Source organism: Syngnathus typhle, linkage group LG2 (assembly GCF_033458585.1).
Source record: "Syngnathus typhle isolate RoL2023-S1 ecotype Sweden linkage group LG2, RoL_Styp_1.0, whole genome shotgun sequence".
Lineage (NCBI taxonomy): Eukaryota > Metazoa > Chordata > Actinopteri > Syngnathiformes > Syngnathidae > Syngnathus > Syngnathus typhle.
The window spans coordinates 19,616,362-19,639,787 of record NC_083739.1 but is presented as its reverse complement, the minus strand read 5'-3'; the positions used below and the strand labels follow the sequence as shown (position 1 = coordinate 19,639,787).

The following is a 23,426-nucleotide window of genomic DNA, read 5'->3' as shown; positions in this document are numbered from 1 at the left end:
TTAAAATTCATTCATCCAGTGAATCTCAACATATGGATTCCAAAAACGATCTAAATCGCAATAAAAGCAATTGTCCTAGTAAAAAAATATTAAGAAGGACACCATCTTTACCAAAAGTTTTCTTTATTTTTTTCATTTTTTTGTTTTTTCCATCCAGGACAACTCATTTAGGATAATCGAAGAGAAATAAGCACAATTTTTTTAGCTTTTTCTGTGTTTTTACACAGATGGAGGGTGAATTATCAGTTGGTCAAAAAACAAAAAAAAACAAATATATGATAGCAATACATTAATAATTAATTCAATACAATGAAGTGTGGTGTCAACAAATAGAATAGCAAATTCCCAGAAATGGAGGATGTTGTTTTATCACTTCCTCCATGGTACTGTAATATTCACCAGCACAAACTGAACTCAACAACAGTCGAGGAAGAAATGGAGTGTCCTCACATTGTTCTGTACCCCGGCCTCTCAGGGAGGAAACACTTCTTTTTTATATACTTAAATAATATTTTATCAAAGATTCTGTTTTTATCTTCATAAAATGTTTCTAAAACGTTAGTCTTCATTAAACTTTTTTGCATTTTTTAACATCTTTTTTTTAAGTTTGTCAGCTCAATTTTGTTTTTGCAAATGTGGTTTGTGTTCATTAAGTGTACCCTCTGTGTGTGTGTGTGTGTATGTGTGTGTGTGTGTGTCTCCCTTCTTGGCTGAGGCAAATCAGAGCTGTTAAAATGCTCCTGTGATATCGATAACTGCCCTTTCAAAGCACGAGTGCTGCTGCGCTTTGGAAAACGTTATGAATGGAGTGTGAGTGTGTGTGTGTGTGTGTGTGTGTGTGTGTATTCGTTCTACATCTGACCTCTGCCTTATCTGCATACAGGCGAACTCATCTAAGACATGCTGAAAGCATGAAGCTGGCATGAAATAACAAGGTTATGGCCTACAGTTATCTGCATGTGTGTGTGTGTGTGTGCAGTTTTATTAAGGAGTGCATGTGTAAGAGTTATATTAAGGGAATATGTGAGTGCTTGTGTCAGTGTATACGCAAAATAAATTTTCTTTTATTCCTTTCCATGTGAACCAAATACATTTCTTCATGTTTGGACAAAATGGGTAAAGCTTTGGATGCATCTCAATCACCTGTGTGAATGTGTGTGTGTTTGTGTGTCTGTGTGTGTGCGTGCTTGTGTAATAGAAGGCACGGCGAGTGGAGTGGGAGGCTCAGTCTCTCAGGTCCATGCTCGAGCCGAACAGGGCCACAAGCTGCTCCTCGTAATGGGCGATGTTCCTCTTCATGATCTCTTTACAGGAGCCCAGGAGGCGCTCAAACGCTTGCACGTCTATTACTGCAAAAGGAAGTGCATCATATATGTGAGTGTGGAGTCAACTCAGATCCTAAAATATTAAGTCTCGCCACACAACCATTTGACTGAGCTCTTTTTGCTATGACAATGAATTCAAAAGCATTGGCATAAATGGATTTGGCGAAACTAAATGAAATCTAATCCTACTGAAATGGTCCATGATATAAAATAAATGTTCCCTACTAAATGAAATAAATTTAAATGCGAGTAATCCATTACAGGCGCCAAAAACAACAATCATTTTGGAACATGTGTTAAAGTCAATAAATAAAAATCACTGTATTGTAAAATAAATACAAAAACATATGAAAATATAAAACAATAGTGGTTTCATCACTAACTATTCCAACAGTGGCACATGTGCACGCATGCTTGTGCAATAATTCTGCATCGATGCAGGCCTTTAAGCTGTGCGGCCCTGTGAGTGACATGTGGAGGTTAATTTATTGTTGGTGTCTACCCAATGCAGGTAATGAGTCCCTTCATTTTGTAATTGTCTGTTTGATCGCTTCAAAAATGGCTCAAAATGCATTGGCAACTTTTTTTGTCACTTCACTCCAGCGGCAGCCTACCTGAAGCTTGCAAATGACTTAAATTTTGACTGGTAGAAGAAATAAAAAAAAAAAGGACCAAGTAATTGCTCTCATTGCAAAAAAAAAAAGCACAGCACAAAAAGGTGTGTACCACTGTACTAGTTATTTTATCATTTATTTCTAGGCCTGACTGACAACAACTGTGGTCGTATGGGTAGTGAATCACTTCAGAAGATAAATGAATGATGGACAATATCATGTAATGCAATAAATAGCTGTGGCGGTGAGTAACAGTCCACAGCATAATTGAGACGTCAAGTCACCATGCTTGGTTGACAACCCCCGGATCAATTAGGCAAGCAATTCATCACAAATGCATTTGAGCAGGAGTGGTTCAAATAAAACATTAATAATAAAGGGATTCATATTGATCGCTTTAAAAGGCATGTATTGAGCCAACAACTCTTGAAGAGAAAAAGAAAGAAAAAAATATTGCTTTAAAACAACAGCTGCTGCCAAATATTTTTAACATGAAGTGTATGAGATCTTACCCAAAAGTTTGACACTGCCCACTGCGTAGGCTGAAGCAGCGCGGGGCTTGTTAGTGACCAAGGCCAGCTCCCCGAAGTACTGACCCCTGCTACAGCGTGTTATCTCCACCTCCGCGTTGTCTGCATGGTCTGCCTTCGTCTGCTCGGTGTAGAAGGAAGGAAGAGGGTTAAAGGTTAGCAACTAGTGAGCGTATCATTGCCCGCCACCCCACCCCCCAAAGCAAGAGAGGCACTCGGCAGCTGAGCCGAGAGTCGTAATTCCCTCTGTTGCTTGGCAAAACCTCTTTAATGGGGAGCGTTGGTTGTCATTGTCAAAATGATTCTTACAGCAACTACCCGGAGGACTGCAATAGTCAGCTGATAGGGCTTGTGTTTCAGACAATGTATTTTTTTCTCCCCAACTTTGCACACTACGAATATAATAAACAAAGGAATAACAAATGTACTGCAACAGACATTATGATTAAGTGTGAAAAGCGCACTTTGAAAACATTTGATTCTTTTGGTAGATAAACTATGATTGCATCTATTCTTTGGTGAAAATTTGAGCCATGTTGATGTGACCACGTTCCAAATGAAACAGTAGGAATCTAGTATTTCTGGCTGGGATACAATTGTCGTACAATGTAAAAACCGATCAACTGAATGCTGTGAAATGCAAACTCTGCTTACTTTACTCTTCATCATGATCTTGACTTCCCCAGATTCGACGATGTAGAAGCAGTCAGCACTGTCCCCCTGTCAACAACAAATGCAGTGAGGTTTCTGACATAGAAATTGACAATATCGTGGTTCTTATTCCAATCCAAGACATTTAATAATAATAATTCATTTAATTTATATAGCGCTTTTCAATGACCCAAAGACGCTTTACAGGGAATAAAAAGGGTGGGGACAAGTAATCAAATTCAAATCTACATGGCAATGTAGCACAATGCAATTTCTCAGCTTCATTCACTACATGATCTCAGCTTCATTTGAGTCAGTTGGTAGTGTTTTTTTGCTAATGGGACGTCGAACGCTGCGCGCTCGCTTCCCTTCCGGGGGGGGGGGGGGGGGTGCTAAGGTGACGTTGAACGCTGCGCGCTCGCTTCTCTTCCGGGGGGTTGCTAATGGGACGTCGAACGCTTCGCTTGATTTCATTTGTGTGGCGGGCTCCATCTAGTGTTGAAACTGAGAAGTGCAACAGAGTTGAGCGCAAGCTTCTTGTGCGGGCCATATTCAATTATGTTTTCAGAATTTGCTGCGGGCCAATAAAAACTGCGGCCCGCGGGCCGTAGTTTGGACACCCCTGCCATAGATGCAAGCCTTGATATAACATGACCTTGCTCAGGCTGAAACAAGTCAAATGTGAGGGGCTTACCTGTGTAATGATGCGCTCACCATCTGAGAACTGTTTTGCGCCTAATACATCCACAATCTTCATCCTCTCATTTGCCTGCAAGGATAAAACAAGGCGAATGATGAGAGAGGAAAAATGAGACAAATGCTGGCAACAGAATTGTTTGACGAATGCAAACTTGTCTATGTTTGCAGACCTTTTTTAACATCACTACACATGTACTTGAATATGCCAATAGCTCTGATGACACCACATCTAAACAAACACTTCTTGTTATTTGACCAAAGCAGGGCAACTAGGAAGACAGGATAAATGATGCTTTTAGCCTTCTTTACCATTGCAGGTTGAAAGTGTCAATTGAAAAGATCAGAATAAGACGGAACGCCATCCGTTATTTACATTTCAACCTTTTAATTGATCCAAAAATAGAAGTGGTAGTAGTACAGACATTGTTAACCTGACCACCGAGAGCCTGGCTAATTGATTTATCCTTCTGTTGCCCAGATTAGGCTGACGGCGCAGATGCGCTCCTTTGGCGCTTAACACACACATTGTAGAGTTGATTGAGCAAACAGGCTGGCCATTATGTTGGCGCCTATTGTTTCCAAACATGATGATAACAGATTTATTCACGGTCCACTCAAACATTGAACTCACCTCCAGGGATTTCAGTAAGGGCACAGACTCAATAAAAGACTCGTACATCCTTCGCTTCTTGGCATTGTTCTTCACAATGAGTCTACGAAATGTGGCACGATCCTAAAAGGGGGGGGGGGGGGGCAAATCATCAAAGTGCATTCTCAAAATCTCTGACTTGTCTTTCTCTCTTTGGCCACTTGGGGGAACAGCAGAGCACCTCCTCCATTGACACAGAATTTGATTCCATTCTTAAGCTTGGTGGCTCACAATCAATGTACTTAAAACATACAGTATGTGGACGACTAGACAACTACAAGGAATTATAGATATGGCGATCCAGATTGGTGTCGCAATATTACCCTCAGTAACATCAATTTCAGTTTGGCATATTTAGATGCTCTTACCAGCCCCCATAGCGAGCCCTCTTGGGTGGCGATGATGGTAGCTGCACGTGGTGTGTTGTACATGAGTGCCAGCTCCCCGAAACTGCCCTTGTTGTCATACTGACCCACGCATGTTCCCGATACCACAATGTCAAACACACCTCTGGAGATTGAGAGATCAAACAGGGGAGAGAAACCTTGAATGAGTCCTGGTGCAAGAAAAGAATGCGACTCCTCTAATTTAGCTAAAAGTTTAGGTGAACAGTATTGAACCACGGACTAGATTTTGAACATGCACAAATTTAGGAGATCATCAATTGTTTGTTACGATATTTCATTAGCTACCAGTTCCTCAAAAAGACTTCTAAATGTTACTAAGCCGCAAATAATAGTGTGGCTCAGACCAAACTGACCTTTTTATTCTACTTGAACAGAGGAGACCATTCAGGTATGTTGGGGATCACTTCTTGTTCCCAGGGTCAAATTGTCGGCTTGTACGCTGATTAATAACAACATTCCACAGCCAATCCTTTCTGACTGAGACTTAGAGGACCCACGTAGAGAATGTATCGTGCTTAATTTCAGGCAGACCATGCGCCAAATTCACATTAGTAGTCGTTTTCTATTACACATGCTAGTTTTTGTTGTTAAAAATGGACTACCATACAAATAAGTTTACACTAAGAGTGCACCGTTTCCAGATATAGATCAGTACAATGTCTCTGTGTACATTATCACTTCCTGAGGGTGGCACAATAGTAGAGTGGCTAGTGCTTTCCCACACTCCAAAGACACGTTTCTTAGTTTAAAATAAAGACTCTGAATGGTTGTTTGTATGTGCCTTGTGATTGGCTGGCAGTCAGTTTAGCGGGTGCCCTACCTCCCGCCCAGAGTTAGCTGGAATAGGCTACAACTCACCTTCCACAACCCTTGCTAGGATCAACAGAACAGAAATAGAATGGCGTCACTGGAGCACTCACTAGTCAGCAAATCAAGCTTTAAACTCGGAATGCATCCTTAGAGGATATAACATTCATTACATTTTAACAGCTTTGATAATAGCCTGAGATAGTATGACTTGGCAGACATGCTGCTGCTAAAGGTCATCCTGACACACCTCGTGCAGACAAAACACAGAAAACAATAGTTTAGATTGTGTGTATGTAGATGGGAATATCACAGTCAGTGGACTCTCACAGATCAGTAATTAGCGGCCAGACTGGCGGAAACATTAACCTTTAAAACTCTTGTAGTTCTAATGTAGCTAATTTGGCAAGTCCACCATCTTTTTTTATTAGTTTTTCAGTGTGGTCCTTTGAGCCCTTCTGTGTTCTTACAGTTAAAGGCTATATTAACCATAAGGCTATATTAAGTATGGCTATTTGTCTGTATCTTTACCGCTCTATGACATAAAAGTTGTCCCCATCGTCTCCCTGGTCAATCACATGCTCTTGGGGCTGGACTCGTAATTCAAACATTGCATCCAGCACTTCAGAGAACTGCTCCTGAAATGAAGATGAGAATGACAAGAAGAAACATTGTAGACACATACAAACACATGACAAACCCAGAAAAACAGTGCAATTGAACAAGAAGCTAAAAAAAAAAAAGACCCCTGGAGGGGGCCAAACTAAAGCTAACCTATCTCATGAAAGGAAGAGTGTAAAAGAAGAGGAAAAAAAGCCTTTTTGTTTACATTAAGTAACCATTTTCTGTTTCACAAGAATATGTAATCTCAAGACAATCATGCCATCCCTGGGGTCCACAAATTCAACACAATGTCACAGACATATATCATTTGTGAGTCTACTTTGGCTCACAATGGGAAAAAACATTCTCATTCATTTCAAGCCAAAGCAGATGCAAATAAATCAAGGCACATTTGGAATTCAGGGGAAAATCCCACACATGGGCAGATCGCAGGAGTTTTACTATGCCATTAATAATAAAGGACTCAAAGAGAGACATGGGGCAAAGGGGACTAGCCTTTTCTCACCAGTGTGCGTGCAGTGTATGCCGAGTCATCCTTCCCATTATTTACCTGATCCAGTGTTTTGAAGAGCAAAATGTCCCGACAGGCCTCCTGCAGTCTGCAGCGTTGTACATCGGTTTTTGGATGAACCACTCTGGGTTCTGTGTCTTCATCATCCTCATCTGGATTGAATGCCTCCGCACACACTGGAGAAATTACGGAGGGGGTGGGGTGGGGGGGAATGGAGTTGCAATGAACATGAGCCACACGTACAGTACACAGACGTTCTGTTACCGGCATTGTAAATTAAAGTCTTGGTCCAACTGTGCTAAACGTGACTCTTAAGCATGACCAATGAAATTCTGTTTGTGTCTACTCAGAGCCTAGTTTTTGCCTTATGAAAGTGACAGATCATTAATGCTGCCATATTGAGAAATATTTCCCCCGACAATAATGTTATTACTTTATCTTAATACAGTACATCAGTTTTTGTTCCCAAGTAGCCTCAAATGAGCAATGTTATTTAATAGAGTAGTCTTGCAATTGCGGCAAAGCCACTAGACGCCAATTCAAAACATGGCTATATCTTACGAATTTATGATGCCATTTTTAAAGGTAATGATTGACATTTTATACAGAATGCGGAAGGTAGAAATCCTGTTTCAACAATTCCACGACAAGACAGTTGCAAAAAGACCACAGTTGACTAACTGTCCTAGTAATACTATAACTAAAGATTTTGGATTACAATAACCATGATAAATCTGATTTTGGATAGCTACAATTTTTTAAAGAATTTTAATTGTTGTAATACTAAAGGTGTCTCAAACAGAAATGCCTTTTTACACAAACTGATTCTCGTGTGGATGTTTCTGAAGCTCCACATTTATTTTCTACTGCCAAGGCTGTTACATTAAGATCTCTTGTCATTAACACACCATTGTGGAAAAAAAACTGCAATATCTAAAATACTAACAGCTAATGAATAATTGTTTAACACTGAAATCCTCCCCTCTAGTTTGTTTGAATTGCCTTTTTTTGGTTACATTGAGAATTTGTGACTGCTGTTCCACCAGTGGCGGTAGTACCAAAAAAAAAAAACAGTTTACTCAGTCGAATTAAACCCACATGGCCCACACAAGCCTTTATAAAGCTGAGGAATGGACAGCAGAGTCAACAGCAATAGCAAGACAGTAATAAAGATAAACGTCAACTGACACACAGCAGAGAGCCAAATCAAAATGCTGCTGTCCACTAAGGCTGACGACAAGTCAATTACTTACTCATCTGTGAAGTGCAATGAAATGTGAGACAACTAGAGTACCATGGATTAAAGACAACGGACACAGAGAGTGGAAACAAAACACCAAACTCACCAAACTGGCACAAGAGATAAGACTGAAGTAGAGACACACCTAGACATTTAGGAATTACACCCTTGGCACATATTTTTAAGCATCTGCCCGCTACATATTAACATTGATAAAGGTTGGTTGTGCATTTGGACTAGACCTGACTGTTTTTTCCCCCACTTCAGTCTACTATTCACTTGTCTATCTGTGAGTTACTGCAACATGCTACTCAACACCTTCGGAAAACAAAAATATAATAATATTCTTAAATGGTTATCTCAGTGACAGTGGAGCATAATTTACTTTACTACTTTTCATGGACTGGACGTCACTGAAGGTCTGGCAAAACGAAGGAAAGAAACTTAGTGTTTGCTGATGGCTACTGGCCAAAGACTTCATGGGAATTATTTTCAAAAAGTATTCAACCAGTTATGGAAAATGGTTGCGGCTCTATGTAGTGTCTAAATACCCCTGAGAATTTTGAAAGAAATTATTTCAATAAAAAGCTGTAAGCCTATCATTTCGTTCATCATCACGTCAAATATTTTGTGAACCTGTTTAAAGCTGAAAATCCTGGAGGAAAAAAAAAAAAGAAAAACGCTCACCAAATAGAGGAAACAGATAAGGCTGTGCAGACAGACAGCCTACCTACGCATAGAGACTCATTGTGACAAAATATGGGCCAGTGACGGAAACCGTGAATATATCTGCTACTTGTGTTTGACGTGCATGGTCAACACAATTTGTGCACGCGCCGCAATAGGGCCCATTACGCAACCAAGTATGCAATATCATATAATAGCCCTTGAGGGTCATGACGTCAAAGGTACAATAAATCTCCCAGGCACGCTCTCACACTCATACAGGAATCTTACCTGACACTCTTCTGTTGAATCTGCTTGGTGGTGGGGCTGCAAAGAGACAAGAAAGGGGAGGGGCAAATGAACATCAGTGAGTTTCAACAAACAAATAGAGACATTTTTGGTTTTACTTAAGCACCGTATTTTCCGGACTATAAGGCGCACCGGACCATAAGGCGCACCTTCAATGAATGGCCCATTTTAAAACTGTGTCCTTATATAAGGCGCACCGGACTATAAGGCGCACCTTCAATGAATGGCCCATTTTAAAACTGTGTCCTTATATAAGGCGCACCGGACTATAAGGCGCACCTTCAATGAATGGCCCATTTTAAAACTGTGTCCTTATATAAGGCGCACCGGACTATAAGGCGCACCATTAATGCCTCATGTCAGATTTTAAATCCAAATCAAATCATTCTCCATTTTATCTTTTTTATTTCAACTTCAGACGTAACAAATGACTTTATAATCACAAAATAATGATCCATAGTTTTTTTTTATTCATGATTCATAGTCTTCAGCAGGCCACTTATGATTGATTTTATGACACAATGCTTCGGGCCAGTTTCAATTTAGGAATTTGGTCCATATATAAGGCGCACCGGACTATAAGGCGCACTGTCGGCTTTTGAGAAAATTTTTGGTTTTTAGGTGCGCCTTATCACCATCTAATTTCTCTCTAAAAAAAATTGAAAATAATTTCAATGGCTTCAGGGTTTCATTAACATGAAATTAACACTCAATAGGAACCTCCCCATCCCAAAACCGTGTACAGTCGTATACAATATTGATTACATATTGACTGAAAACTATCGCACTCTATATTCAACGTTGACTGTGCACAGAAAACTGCAGCACAGTGGAACTTGGAGGTGATGGGGAGCAGTTTTAGAGTTTGATACAAGAGATGTGGGTGTCAGGCGAGAGCCAACATTAGGTCTATTCTCCAATATTTGAGGAAATGGAGATTTCAAGCATGTGACCTGCGTACTGCACTCTTGACCGAGCAGCCTGAAGTGGATACTGCTGAATATGATTATGCATCAGGAATTATTCAGAGGCCATTCAAACAAGTATGCAGGATGTGCACCTGTTTGTGTGAGGACATGTAGATGTGCATCTATTTCCTTTATGTTTTCACCTCATTACAATGCGTCTTTGCATTCAGCTGAATATCCTACATAGTTAGTAAACAAACACCCGCTTAATAATGCCAAGATTGTTGCGGCCCAGACGGGCAATGACATATATTAAGAGTGTGCCACACTACGGTATTACCATCGTGTCAGAGCCTATTAGATCTAGACAGTGAAGTTGAGAGACTCCAAGATAATCATAGACACACGCAACGTTCCTCACTCACCTGAGAAAGGACAAGACCATTCATCAGAATGTTCAAACTATCATTTAACATGTAAGAGATGAACTATATCAGTCTTCAGGAACAAGTACTAGTTCAAATCACCTGACGACCACCACCCTGTTCAGGCCTGTATTGTCTATTGTATCGCACAAATGCATTCCATGAAATATTTTTGCTCACATGCATATGTGCTCAGTTGTGTGGGTGCATGTGGTCTCTCCACAGTCATGTGTTTGAATGGTGTTGATGGCAGTGTGGCGATGCTGGTGGCTGTATTAAATGTACGCCTGAAGTTGCCTTGGCAACCTAACACAAAGAGGATCTCATTGCCATAACAACCCTACCCCGTTCCCTCTCCCCTTGTCCCTTCTTAGCCGCATCCAACTTCCTTCTCCAGTATCTAGCTTGTAACAAGTGGCAGCTCGTCTCTCCACCCTTTCCTTCCTCCTTCACTACCAACTCTCAAGCTCTCGTGCATGCACAATGTGCCATATCAAAACTGTTCGATGGAAACAAGAAGAGGGAGCAAAGATGGAGATTTACACAGATGGAGAAACAAATGACAGACCAGAAGGTTTAACTGAGTGAGACATCTAGAAATGTGACATATTATATGATAGCTAATAGCAGTAAGTTGCCACACAAGAACAACAAGAAAAGTTGGACTATAGCATGAAAATATTGCAATAACTCCAGGATGTGAAGACTGGAGATTCAGGGGGGGATACGCAAGCAGGATGATAAAAACCTATTCCTAATAGAAAAAGAAGCATTGCAGTCAAAGAAACAAGATACTACATGGAAATAAAAATGTTTATTTTATAGGAATACTCTAGCAATGGTGCCTAATACCGCCGGTCATAATAATCACTTAACTGATCAGTACATTACTATTTTTTAGTGGATTGCATGAAATTGATTTTGATAAATCCAGTCTTTAAACTGGGGCAAAATAGAGTACATAATGTACTTTCCATTCAGTCAAGCTAGTTTGGCTATTAAATCAAGTATTTATAGTATATCGATTGCTACATATCCTGAAGTGATAAACTGTAGGATGAGATAGTACTGTTTAAATCATCCAAACTGAAAAACTCAAAACACATTAGTAAGCCTCTTTCGCACAGAAATCACGCAAAATTGAAGCATGAGAGAATAACTGGAGATGAGGCATTTATGAACCTTTGCCTTACATATAAAACATTGAAGCAAGACATCGCAAGTGTAACACTAACATAATCGGATGAGATCAGGAATAATATGCAGTGCTCTTCAGTGACATTCCCCAGCGACAACTAATTACAACACAACAGGGCGTGGGAAATGTGAAGGACTAACTAAAAGTGTAATAGGGCAGGACAACTTTGCTTGGGCAGACCATCAACCCAGAAAAAAGGGTGGCTTGCGCAGTGAAGAAGGTGTACACCAAGGATGAATGGAAAAAAAAAATCAAGCAAAATAAATAAATAAATACAATTTATCTGGAATGAAGTTCTAGTATATTGATTTTTGGATGCGAGGTAATCTTAATTTTAGCTCATGTTTGCAATTTAATGTTGACGCAGTGGTATTGTATCTACTTCATGTGATGACTCGTGTTTCTGAATTACATAGAGACAGAGCGTTCCATCAATCCGCTGCATTTCACTCATCCCAGGGGACCACCAGAGGAAAATGTCAAGCTTTGTATTACTTATTACTAGTGCAAAAAAAAATTGGACCTGCCTAATGGACAGAGTAAACAAATAGTTCGGCAGGACTTAAGGATCATTGAGCAGGCAATGAGACAAATATTTGCAGTGTAATTAGATTTCTTTTGACCGGCTGTTTGAATAATACAAGACAGCCGTCTTGAGCAAGCAGTACAACAGACTTCACGAGCATTTTATAACAGTATTTATAAAACACAGTGAAAAGAGCACTGTTGTGGTTGAGGTAGCCTTAAGCAAAATAAGAAGCACAGTTGGAGTTATTGAGAAGCCTTTTTTCTCTTCATCTTAAATGATTTCAGGCTCTGCATCAGCTGTTCACGGGCAACATTAGAAAAAGATTTGCATGAGACTAACATTCCAGTCCATAAAACTTTGTTGCCATTGAGGGGTCTTTATTTTTTTTGCAACAAGATTAATAATGCTCAATAGCTGTTTGGCGTGACAAGATGTTTAAATGTATTTGTCAGCCACTGGGATTGAGTGGTCACCAGCTGGGAGGGGCTCCAGGCTCTTAGGGACCCTGAAGACTATGGGCTATAACAAATAAGGGTGGGAGACGTTCCCTCTTGTTTATTATGTCTTTATCTCTTTCCCAACCACAGAGTATTTCTTGCGCTCTCTCCCACTCATTCTCTACGGGTCACTTATCAGGCTCATCAACTTTCCCAGTGTCTCACTCCAACTTCCAGTTGCCACCAGACTATTATAGACACATTCAATTGATATGAATTTTGCCCTAAGCAACCACTAGCATTTTGGATTATTTATGATAAATTGGGTGATCAAGTGGTTAGTTCATCCCTCTCACAGTTTTGATGTTGGAAGTTACAATGTAGGATTGTTCCTTCATTCATTCATTCATTCATCATCCAAACCGCTTAGCCTCACGAGGGTCATGGGCATGCTCAAGACTCTAAAATGTCCTTAGGTATAAATTTAAGTGTGAATGGTTGTTTATATTGTCCCGGCGAATAGTCCAGGGTGTATTCCGCCATGTCTGGTAGAGCACTAACACGAAATATCTAACTTGGTCTGAAATAAAAAACTAACAATCCTTGGTTTGAAGAACTGTGCTTTAGCCCGTCTCCATGTATGCATTATGTTCATTATGCGTTATGTATCTTTCTAAATATGGGTATTATTTCAAGTCTTGTAATCATCTCTAGTATGCAAGAGCAAGACTATCAATGATAACTGGTAGAAGGAACAATTGCATTGATACTCACGTCCAGGTCACAGGTTACACTCGGTCTTTGATTTGAAATGCCCAATTGGGATCCCGACCTTCTAATAATTAACTTGCTTTGTGTTGCTTTCACAGTGCTGCATGACAAACCAGACAGTCTTCCAAATCTCTAAAATAAAACTCCTCTCCACCCATCTTCATCAATGCACAACACCATTTTTTAAAACACTGTTGCTATAAAAGGAGCTCAATAAACAGTCTCCTTGGTTGCACATTTTCAGTGAGAGAGTTTGAGGATGAAGACGATTTTAATACGATACCAGTGATTAAGTCCATTTCTTCAGCATTGTCAGCACATACGGCATTTTTGTCATATCCACAGGACAAACCGGAATGATTGTCAGATCCATCGCAAGAGAGGTAAGGTCAAAGTTAAAGCAATCGATGTGCAAAATGTGTCAAATTTTTAATCAATGACCGTGGCAGTACATAGGCCAGAAGCACCACTTGTGCTCAAAACTAGTCTACAGAAAGAAAAAAAACATTCTATTGTTTTTGGTCCTGTCAGCACTAAGACTACCCGACTGGCATAACCATCATTTAACTGACCACTCTGGGGACTCTACTGAATTGATTGTTTAATTACTCGCATTTTAAGGCAAATTGCCATCTTCTCAGATGTCCTTGTCATCTGAACATGCGACAGCAACTGCGGGAAGTACATTCGCACGACAGGAAGTCCGAGGACAAGCTGGCCAAAGCCACCCGGGACAGCTGCAAGACGACCATCGAAGCCATTCACGGCCTGATGTCTCAAGTCATTAAGGACAAACTCTTCAATCAAATCAACACATCTAATTAATTGAATTGAATTGAACTATCCTTTGCTACGGCGTTGGCTGCATGAGGCGGCTCAACACAACAATAGCAACAAAACCGCAGGTCGGAACATGATCATTTTTCATGATGAATATTCTGTGTAATGTGTACCAGTGTGACACAAGATTTGACCATCAGATGTAATATGCAACAGAATAGGCTGCAGGAAAAAAAAATACATTTGTGAACAGTCAGTGGGAAGAAATCGAAACAAGGGCTCATCAAACCACTAGGGTGAAACATAAACAAGGCCAAGCTGGTCTCCAATTACATGACCATTTACAGTCAAAAAGAAGTCCAATCCTCCTCAAACTCAAGCATATGTTTACAGCTGAGTCATTAAATTCAATAGCCTTGCAGTTGTCTGCATACCTTCTATTCCATTGAAAAAGAAAAAAAAACTACCTAAACTTTCCTCATATTTCAACAATGACATCACATTAAGTCAAGGCCTGGCAAATAAGACCTACAACATTTGAAAAGGAAAGGGCTGTGAACTAGCCATGACCTCTTGCTATCCAAATATAAATGAAACAAGGCTACCTACCGACTATCACAGTCATGGGCGGAAGAGACTGGCTCCGAGCTGCTCAAGGCCAGCAGTTTCTATGGCAACTGTGGCTGTATCTGCCATGGGGACTGCACCAAACACATCCGTCAGGACTCAAATTAACTTCAAATAAGAGGTGGATAATTTAGACTCTCGGTTAGAGAGTAATCAAGTGCTCTTTCGTTTTCATCTGATCTTGGTTAAAATTATTTAGCGGAGGACGAGAGCATATGTGCCCTAATTTCCCCCTTCCAATCAGGCTGCATGTGTACTTACTAACATTCGCCTATAGGTCAGGGCTGATTTGGCTGTTAAGTATCTAAACTAAGTATCAAGCACAACGGGAAATCATTTTCAGTCTTTTATAAAATGTCACTTGTCTTTCCTCATACATGTTTCTTTTTGCTCTTAGAGCCACAAAGCTACTTTCAAATCCAACCTGTACATGCATCTCTTTGCATCAAAAGTAAATGACCTTGTGTTCTCCAAGGGAACCATTAATCAATCATAGTCACAAAAGCTGAGCTTCACCCTAAATCACTGGGATGGTCTTGGAAAGCTCTGCGCTCCGAGCATTGCCCCACAATGGAATCAATCAAATAAAGTCCTCTTAATCAGAGAATGAAATGCGCAGCCATGTTTTGCTGTGCAAGTGCTCATTGTGGAAAATCTTATTTGAGCAGAGCAACTTTCACCTTTGACAAACAGCTTCAATAACTTAATTAACTAATTCATTTAGTTATTGGTTAATTATTCATTTAAATGAATAGTTTCTCATTCGGTATCTTCTGCCCATTCATGTTCAGCCTTTTTTTTTTTATTGAAGTCACTTCCACCTATGTTAATTCTCTCCACAGAGCATGGCAAAGGCGGTTCTGCTAAAGCCTATAATAACCTTCTCCCTGAAAGCCATCTTGTCTAATTAGATTGCTCTGAGACATCCAGGTCAACACATGCAGCGTAAAGGGGACTGGGATAGAGAGCAAACAAGTGTTAAGTTTATTCGTAAGACGACGAGGCGGAACACACTTGTTTAACTGATGTTTTTCTTTTTGGGACCTATTTTATAAGTAAAGAGCAAAATGGTGAAAGAATGTTGATTGTATATTAATGCCTTCGGTGTTTTATTCTTTGGGATTAAAAAAAAAAAAAAATCTATACATTTCTGGCACCAGGCGCTATTCTTGTGGCCTCCAAATTCTTTACTGTTTAGGAGACCTCAAAAACAGATTGTTTGTCCATTAACATAGCATCGTCAAGAGAGTAAGCCATTTTCAACTCATTAAATTGCAAAATTAAGCCCCACGTGTAAATTGCAATGGAAAGCATCATTTCTTTTTTTTTAAAATTTTTTTATATAGCGCCTTCTCAACAGCTGTCAGCCTGCCACTGTAACAAACCGCTTTACTAAATTTATAACATGTAATAACAACAGACCACTTTACATAAAACAGTGGCAATAATGCAACATAATCATCCCTTTTTATGCTTGTTTTTTTGAAGTGGTTATGAAAGAGATTCAAAGCCTCTTTTCACCAGTGGATCAGAGGCGTTGTGATCACAGCGTGCATGACGTCACACACGTCTGCTAATTTGAAAAATAAACAATCAGCTGTAGAGTCCACTGACCAGTGGTATAGATTTATGACAAAAATGTTAACGTTTCCAAATTATGAGCTACAGCTCATTTGAAAAGTAAAATATCAGCTGCAGAGTCCACTGACCAGTAGTATAAATCTGTGAAAAAAATTAACATGACCAAATTATGACAGAGGTTTTGACCCAATGCCAGCAATATGTAAATGACATCATATTACTATTACAAAGTCACCTGAACATATTTAAAAAAAGAAAAAAAGAAAGAAAATAAACTATCTCAGATTAGTAAAAGTAATTTCACAAAGTTTACTTCAGTCCAGTGTATCACCAATTGAGCATGTGTTACTTTTTATCTGCAGGCCATGCATAAGTGTGGTCAGGCTAGAGCACGATGCATATAGCCATACAGGCCTGTGTTGTCACCCCATGTGATATGTCCCTGGGGGCTGTGTTCCAAGCCTGGCTGCAACTTTCTCTTGCCATGGATGTCATGTGTGCAATTCGCAGTGATCAGACAGGAAAGCACAACACGTTAAAGCTGTGTCCTTTACTGATACGTTGGACTGTGGAAAGTCTGAATGTGGAAATTGTCTTAATCAAAATGTACTTTGTACTAGCAATGACATTGCATGTTCTGTTTGGGATTTGAATGGGGAAATCGTTCCGGGGGGGAATAAAAGAGTGCAAAGGCAAAGAAGCAAATAAACACAGAAAGAGACAGATGTAAAGCAACGGTAATTGCACTTCTACCCTGAGCCAATTGACAAAGCCAATCATTACTTTCATATGCTGTGGGGGGAGGCATCATTTCCTTTCTATATTATAGGGAAATTTAACTACTAATTACGTAATTAATTTGCTAACATGATTTTAATGACATGAAATAAAAGTAGCGAAAACCAACCAAAGTCATTATTATCAATTAACCTACTACTATACCCCGTCCCTGGGGATAATGAATTTGGTTACCTGGCAACTTAAAGACCAACTTTGAAATTCGACCTCTGGTAAACACCAAAATATGTTGTCTAGTCTACCTTTGGCAGCTTCACAGTCCATTAGAGATGAGGCCATTGAGAAAATGCAATGAAGAAGCCTCATTCACAAAACAACATACAGCTCCGCGGCTTAACAGATGTAGGCCACGTTGCTCTGTGCAGCATATGCAGAGCAGAGCAGAGCAGTGGAACAGCTTGCATCGCTTCTCAACAACCCTCAGGATACAACTCCAGATGAGAGTATTGAAAGGCCTTATAAATGCACAAAAAGCCAAATACTGTGTAAGACCTTTCCTAGCCAAATATTTGTCATATAAACGCCATCACAAAACTTCCATTGCACAAGAGCTTCTATCTGTGGTATCCGCATGCTGCCGTGGCGAGATGTGAAGTCACTGGCGGGTATCTTCGATTGCCACTCACTAAACGGTATGTGGCTCAGTTGTACTCTATAGTGGTTGTCTCCCAACCCAAAGATGGAGGGTTCAATCCCTGCCCGTTGTGACCATGTCAAAGTGCCTTGGAGCAAGACAGTGAAGCCCTAAAATGAAGGTTTGTTTTCATTTCTCTAATCTATCAATTAAGTGTCAGCATAATGAGTCATGTCTCTTGCACCATTTTACACAGAATGCCCTTCCTCACACACACCCCTCCCTGCATTTATCTGGGCTTGGGAGCCTCCATTGGCTGGCTGTGTGTTGTGGGCATTAGCCGGAGGCTGAAACGACAACGGCTGCAGGACAACAACCAATGCTTTTTTGTGATGGAGCCATGAGAGTCTGCTTCCTGACTACAGTCAAAGTGCCCATTATTGCTATTTGCGTTAGGGTTCTATCTCAAAACACAGCATTTTTAGTGTACACGACACTCGTAGTACTTACGTTCAAAATCTGAATCGTCATCTTCGTCATCGTCGCCGTTGGACTCCGTTTGCATCGGCTCTCCATCGAACATCACCCCTTTTCCCATCTTGCCCCCTTCATTAGCCCCATCTTGACTCCTGGCGTCCCGCAAGCGGGTGAAGTACTGGACGGCAAATTCCAACAGGTCCGACGGTCGTTGCCGAAGCACTTCCACTGTATAGCCCTCCAGCAGTTCCTTCAAACCCACGGGTATCTCAATACTCATGGTTGTCTGTGGCTCAGTCGCAGGGCTTGATCTCTGTCTGCGGTAGGAGAGATGATAGTCAGGAAAGGTTGTCGTTAATGAGGGTCATCGATTTGATCATCAAAATGAGTGTCGTGTGGTTAGACTTTCTGCTGCAGGTCTGCAAAGCAGAATTCCTCCCGAGCCACAAGACTTGCTTTTTGCATGCTCTGTAGTTTTAAATTTGACAGACACCTGGAATTCCACTATCAAGCTAACCGCTGGATCATCAACTCAAAGTTGATCATTCAAGGTAGTAAGTGCAATGCAGGGTTGCCGTATGACACCGACACTGAATGGCTGCCTTATCTGGGAACACGGACTTCCCACAGCTGCATTGGGCAGATATGAGACTAAGGTTTGCCATTGCCGAAGGGGAGTGGAGGGGCCATCAGATAAACAGGGTCAGTCGTTAGGTTTTGCAAATATTGCCCGAGCGTGCACGCGCGCACACGCACTGACAACACACACAGAGCTGTCAACTTGCTGGCGAGCTAAGAGGCCAATCCTCGTGAGTTGCAGGAAGGCGAACGGCGCCTTTCATATAAAAAAAGGCACAGAGTAGAGTTCATCGAAACTTCCAAACGCTACCAGACAAGTAGGCGGCTGTGCGACGCCACTTGTCACGCCATTCATCGACATGTTAGCTAGAATGAGGCTAGCAAGGAGCAAAGCCACCCTTCGAGGGTTTAGTGTAAAACGGACGGTGAAGTTAAAGCCAACACGAAGTGGGCGGCCTGTTCAACACGCTTGTTACGATAAGGTGCCGGGCAAAGCTAGTGCCATGCAGTCCACTTACATGCGAATTCAATCACACCGGCTAATCTAGCCAGTCCCCTCCTTCGCCGTGCAGTATTCCCCGTTCGCTGTTGTTTTCCGCCGCTTCTCCAAGCCGGTGAGGGGAGTGAGAACAGCGAACGTATCCCTCTTTAGAAGACACGTCTCTCCCCACGCAGCGCCAACAATGTCGTTGGCGTCACCTTGCTAACGTTACCAGAGCTTAATGGTTTTAGCTTTGCTAGCAGACCCGTCGGAGGCGTAACAAGAACGATGCCGGCTGAGTTGAAGGGTAGGGGGGTGGGGAAGTACCGCTTCACCGCTGCAGCTTCGCACGACGACCACGCACTCCTTAGAGGGTGGGACTTGCTGGAGAGAATTGCGTGGGAGCTGGTTCACCAACAAGCTATTCGGCTGATTAGCTAACAGCCTGTTAGCCACTACTGTACAGTACGACAACTGACACAGGGAGTTCAGTGATCAAAAACAGTCCGCAAGAACAAAACACCGCAAGGTAAAACCGATCGGTTTGCAATATCAAATGAAACGTGCGTGGAATAAACACGATCGAACGCCCCCCACCGACCGGCTACTCCACAAGCTGTCATGCACGAATGAATCTCCTCCAAGACGCGTGGTGGGCGTGGTCAGGGACAAGAGGTGACATTGATTGACACGACGTTGAAACAATCAAATTATCATAAGTACTTTATTGGCTGAAAAGAAGAGGCGGGATAGACGTGGTGCCGCACCCACAGAGATGACAGGTCAAATTTGATCGAAATCTCCTGGGGAGGAATGCCCCCAGGTCTGTTTAAATGTTTCACAAACTTTGAGCCAAAGCCCAAGTTGTGCATTGGAAACATTTGATCGAAATCTCCTGTGGAGGAATGTGTACAGGTCGAAATTTGAGCCAAAGCACAAAATTTTGCATTGGAAAGTTCTCACAGTACGCCACTAAACAAAATGTGTGTGTGTGTGTGTGTGTGTGTGTGTGTGTGTGCGTGCGTAAATAAAGCTTGATTTATTTTACTTTTTAATGATAAATGGGTTTTCACCTGTATTGCATTTTCTACCTTTAACCTTCTCATTCACACACTAACTGGGGGTTCAGTATCACCAAGTCAAAAGATCACACATCAACCACATTGCCACTTGAGCCATACCACCCTAAATAGTCATTTTCCAACCAATTAAATAAATGTCCCGTGTTACACCTAACAATATCTCATGGCACACTAAAATGCTGGCACACTAAAATGCTTGGGAATGACTTCTGTATACTGTTGAAATAACACATGCCGGTAATGAAACAGTCAGTTAGTTGCTGGCATAAAGAGATAAACAAAGATACATGAAATAAACATAATTGTCAGACCAATTAGGTGAAAATTACTTGCAGGACACCTGATGTTTTGCATCTCCCACGAGTCACGGCACACTAATGTGCTGCTGCAGCGTGCTTGGGAATGGCTGGAGTCCCATGTATTTTTTTTTTGCCAAAACACCAGAGGCGTAGCCAAGCCGGGGCGGCGCCCCGGTTAGGACTCCCTGTGCCCCGGTTGAAAAAAAATGTGCTTGCGCTATTCTATGTGAGCGATGTTATCCATTCACCGTTTGCCTCCCGGACCCGGATGTTGTTTTAGCGATCAGCGAACGGCGTGGGTGATGTTCGATTTTTTTTCCTGTGGGCGCGCGCCCCTACTGGAAGAATTTCTGGCTACGCCTCTGCAAAACACCTTCTCAGTCAAGAGAAGCATCTCTTCTCTTCCATTCCCATTCCTGAGGACTCAGTGAGGAAAAGCTGTTGCTATGGCCACAGCAGGCCTTGGAGTAATTCTTCAAACTAGATTGTTGTTTTCAAGAGACAACAACTACCTCCAGGATCCTTATACTGGGTTGGGAGTCTTTAAATAAAATCAGGAGTGTCTTTAAATACCGCAGTTACAAACACAGTTAAAAATTGTCTTTACGATAATGTTCTGGCCGCTTCCTGGTGAATGTTCCTGCTTTATTCATATTCCACAAAGGCAATATTGATCAAAATGCCATGTTTAGAAAAGTGCAATGCCTAAAGCAAATTGGCTTGACAGTTTCCTGCAAATGATCGTTTAGGTAAACAGCATGTTGTCTCCATGATTGTGTTTATTTTTCCCGGATACCGATGCATCGTGCCACATTCCAAAAATCCGTCTTTTAGGTGAATTGAAGACTAAATCTGGGGTTTCCAAACTCAGTCCTGGAGGGCCACTGTAGTTTTTGTTTTCATATCTCCCAGCTGAAACACACCCAATTCAAATGATGAGGATTTTTATCAAGCTTCTTCAGAGCTTGCTGATGAGCTAATTATTTGAATCAAGTGTGTTGCAGCAGCGAGACAGCGTCCCTCCAGGACCTCCCTACATTAAATTGTCCATATGTTTGAATGAGTGTGAATTGTTGTTTACATGTCCACTGTGTGTTCCTCGCCTTCTGGCCAAAATCAGCTGGGGTAGGTTCTGACTAACCCACCACCCTAATGCGGATAAGAAGAACAACCAGAGACAGATGGCAAGGAAAATCTTGTAAAACGACTCACCATATTGAGTTACCTGCCCTAACGGAGCAATACTGCCACCTAGTGGAACATTCTACTACCCACATTTAGCTTTAGAACAAATTGAACGTTGACGTTGCTTTGTTGATGGACACTGATTAGGCCGTGTACTGTACAGTAGGCATTGTTAGTAATGAAGGTGATCAGGTTTTCATCAGAATAAAGCTGCGTTAGGCCGCACTACAGGCCCCTTTACTGCTACTAGTGGAAGATAAAAGAAAGGCGCTTTTGAATACTTTGAAATGATGATCATCAGCATAGCTCAAAGTGAGAGAGTTTAAGTGAGGCAGAGTTAACTGGACATGTTGGTAGAGCAGAAGATGGATTTCACCAGAAAACGGGTAAGGCAATAGGAGGGGGGGGATTCTTGAGCATGCCAAGAGTGTCAACATGGCTCTCGTAAACGCAGTGTTGAAGACATATGAGCACTCTAACTTGCTCAAAAGAAGAATAAGTGTGTGTGGGGGGGTTAAAACAACAGTTCAAAAGTCTGAAAAAAATCCAAAGTAATACCATGCAAAGAAGTATTGACAAATCACATACTGTTATGTGCAGTGTTAAATACCACCAGGAGTTGTTTAGGAGATGAAGAACAAGCTTCACGTAGAAAACGCTGCCATAGCCTTCTCCTGAAAGTGCATCAGTGGTCAAGCAGTGACCCAGTGGGCCCACGACATCTATATCGCACAGATGAAATTAAATGGTGCATCTTTTTTTCCCCACAGACAGGTTCTGAGTTATGGATTATCATTTGACTCGAGCCCAACTTGTTCTGCCATTCTGATAGGAGGGAATGAGATGGTAAATTGAGGTCGACTCTTCCTGGGCTTTTTCAAGAGCTTTCAGGGCCTTTCTTCTAGCTGCGAGAGAAGTGACTAACCAGCTTTTTACACATGCCCACAGTTTGCTCAATATGTACATCATGCATTCTTTACAGTTTATAAACATGACAATAAACTGATACTCAAATTATAACTTGAATCTCACACTGAAATACCTGTAAATGTCAAATGTCAATGAATTAACAAGTAAATGCTTTTAGAAGTTAGAATGCGACAAACACATTGCACTTTAGAAAACAGATGATTTCAGAAAATATTGGGAAAAATCAGCAGCTTCCACCTTGTTTGCTGCATTTATGTTGTTGCACGTCATCCAGGGCCCAAGCAGCCATTGCTTCTTTGAATCCCTGCGCAACCAGGTAAAAGGTGATAGCATCCATTATTCATTTCTGCCGTTTGGAAACTTCATCATGTGGCAGAAATCAAACTTCAGAACTGTTTTTTTTTCGTACAACATTCAGATTTGGCTTTGCACTCGACGTAATAAGCTGTGTGGCGCAGATTTAGAAGGTTATACAAATTAGTTGTGGTATCGCTCAGTGCGGCCACAGGGAGACAGCAGCGTCCACACATAACACGTGCTTGCTTAATATCATCATTCTTGAAGGTTAAATAATTCCAGATAATTGAGGTTGCATTTATTTTTGGCACTAAGTCATCATTGTCTGTGATTTTATCGTGTGTTGCTCTTTTTTTCTATCTAACGTGTCGTCAGTGTTGGCGTGCCCCGGTGCTGCTTCTGCAAATTGAGTGGGATACAACAGACTGGGGTTAAA

The 23,426-nt window shown here is 41.3% G+C and overlaps 1 protein-coding gene across 1 annotated transcript; it reads right to left on the bottom strand.

The window, feature by feature from the left end:
- Nucleotides 1-106: 106 nt before the first annotated feature.
- Nucleotides 107-19,859, bottom strand: prkar2aa (protein kinase, cAMP-dependent, regulatory, type II, alpha A). Its single transcript, XM_061269019.1, has 11 exons — nt 19,235-19,859; nt 18,171-18,454; nt 9,015-9,050; nt 6,857-6,993; nt 6,214-6,320; nt 4,837-4,978; nt 4,451-4,552; nt 3,815-3,889; nt 3,124-3,189; nt 2,452-2,590; nt 107-1,349 (listed from the first exon to the last, which is right to left on the bottom strand). The coding sequence occupies exons 2-11, from the start codon at nt 18,415-18,417 to the stop codon at nt 1,225-1,227; spliced, it is 1,176 nt and encodes a 391-aa protein (XP_061125003.1). The 5' UTR covers nt 18,418-18,454; nt 19,235-19,859; the 3' UTR covers nt 107-1,224.
- Nucleotides 19,860-23,426: the final 3,567 nt, after the last annotated feature.

Coding starts and splice junctions, on each gene's coding strand:
- prkar2aa (XM_061269019.1), bottom strand. CDS start 18,417: ATGAGTATTGAGATACCCGTGGGTTTGAAGGAACTGCTGGAGGGCTAT. Junction 6,994..9,014: donor ATTCAACAGAAGAGTGTCAG/GTAAGATTCCTG, acceptor TAATTTCTCCAG/TGTGTGCGGAGGCATTCAAT. Junction 4,553..4,836: donor AGGGCTCGCTATGGGGGCTG/GTAAGAGCATCT, acceptor CCCCCCTTTTAG/GATCGTGCCACATTTCGTAG.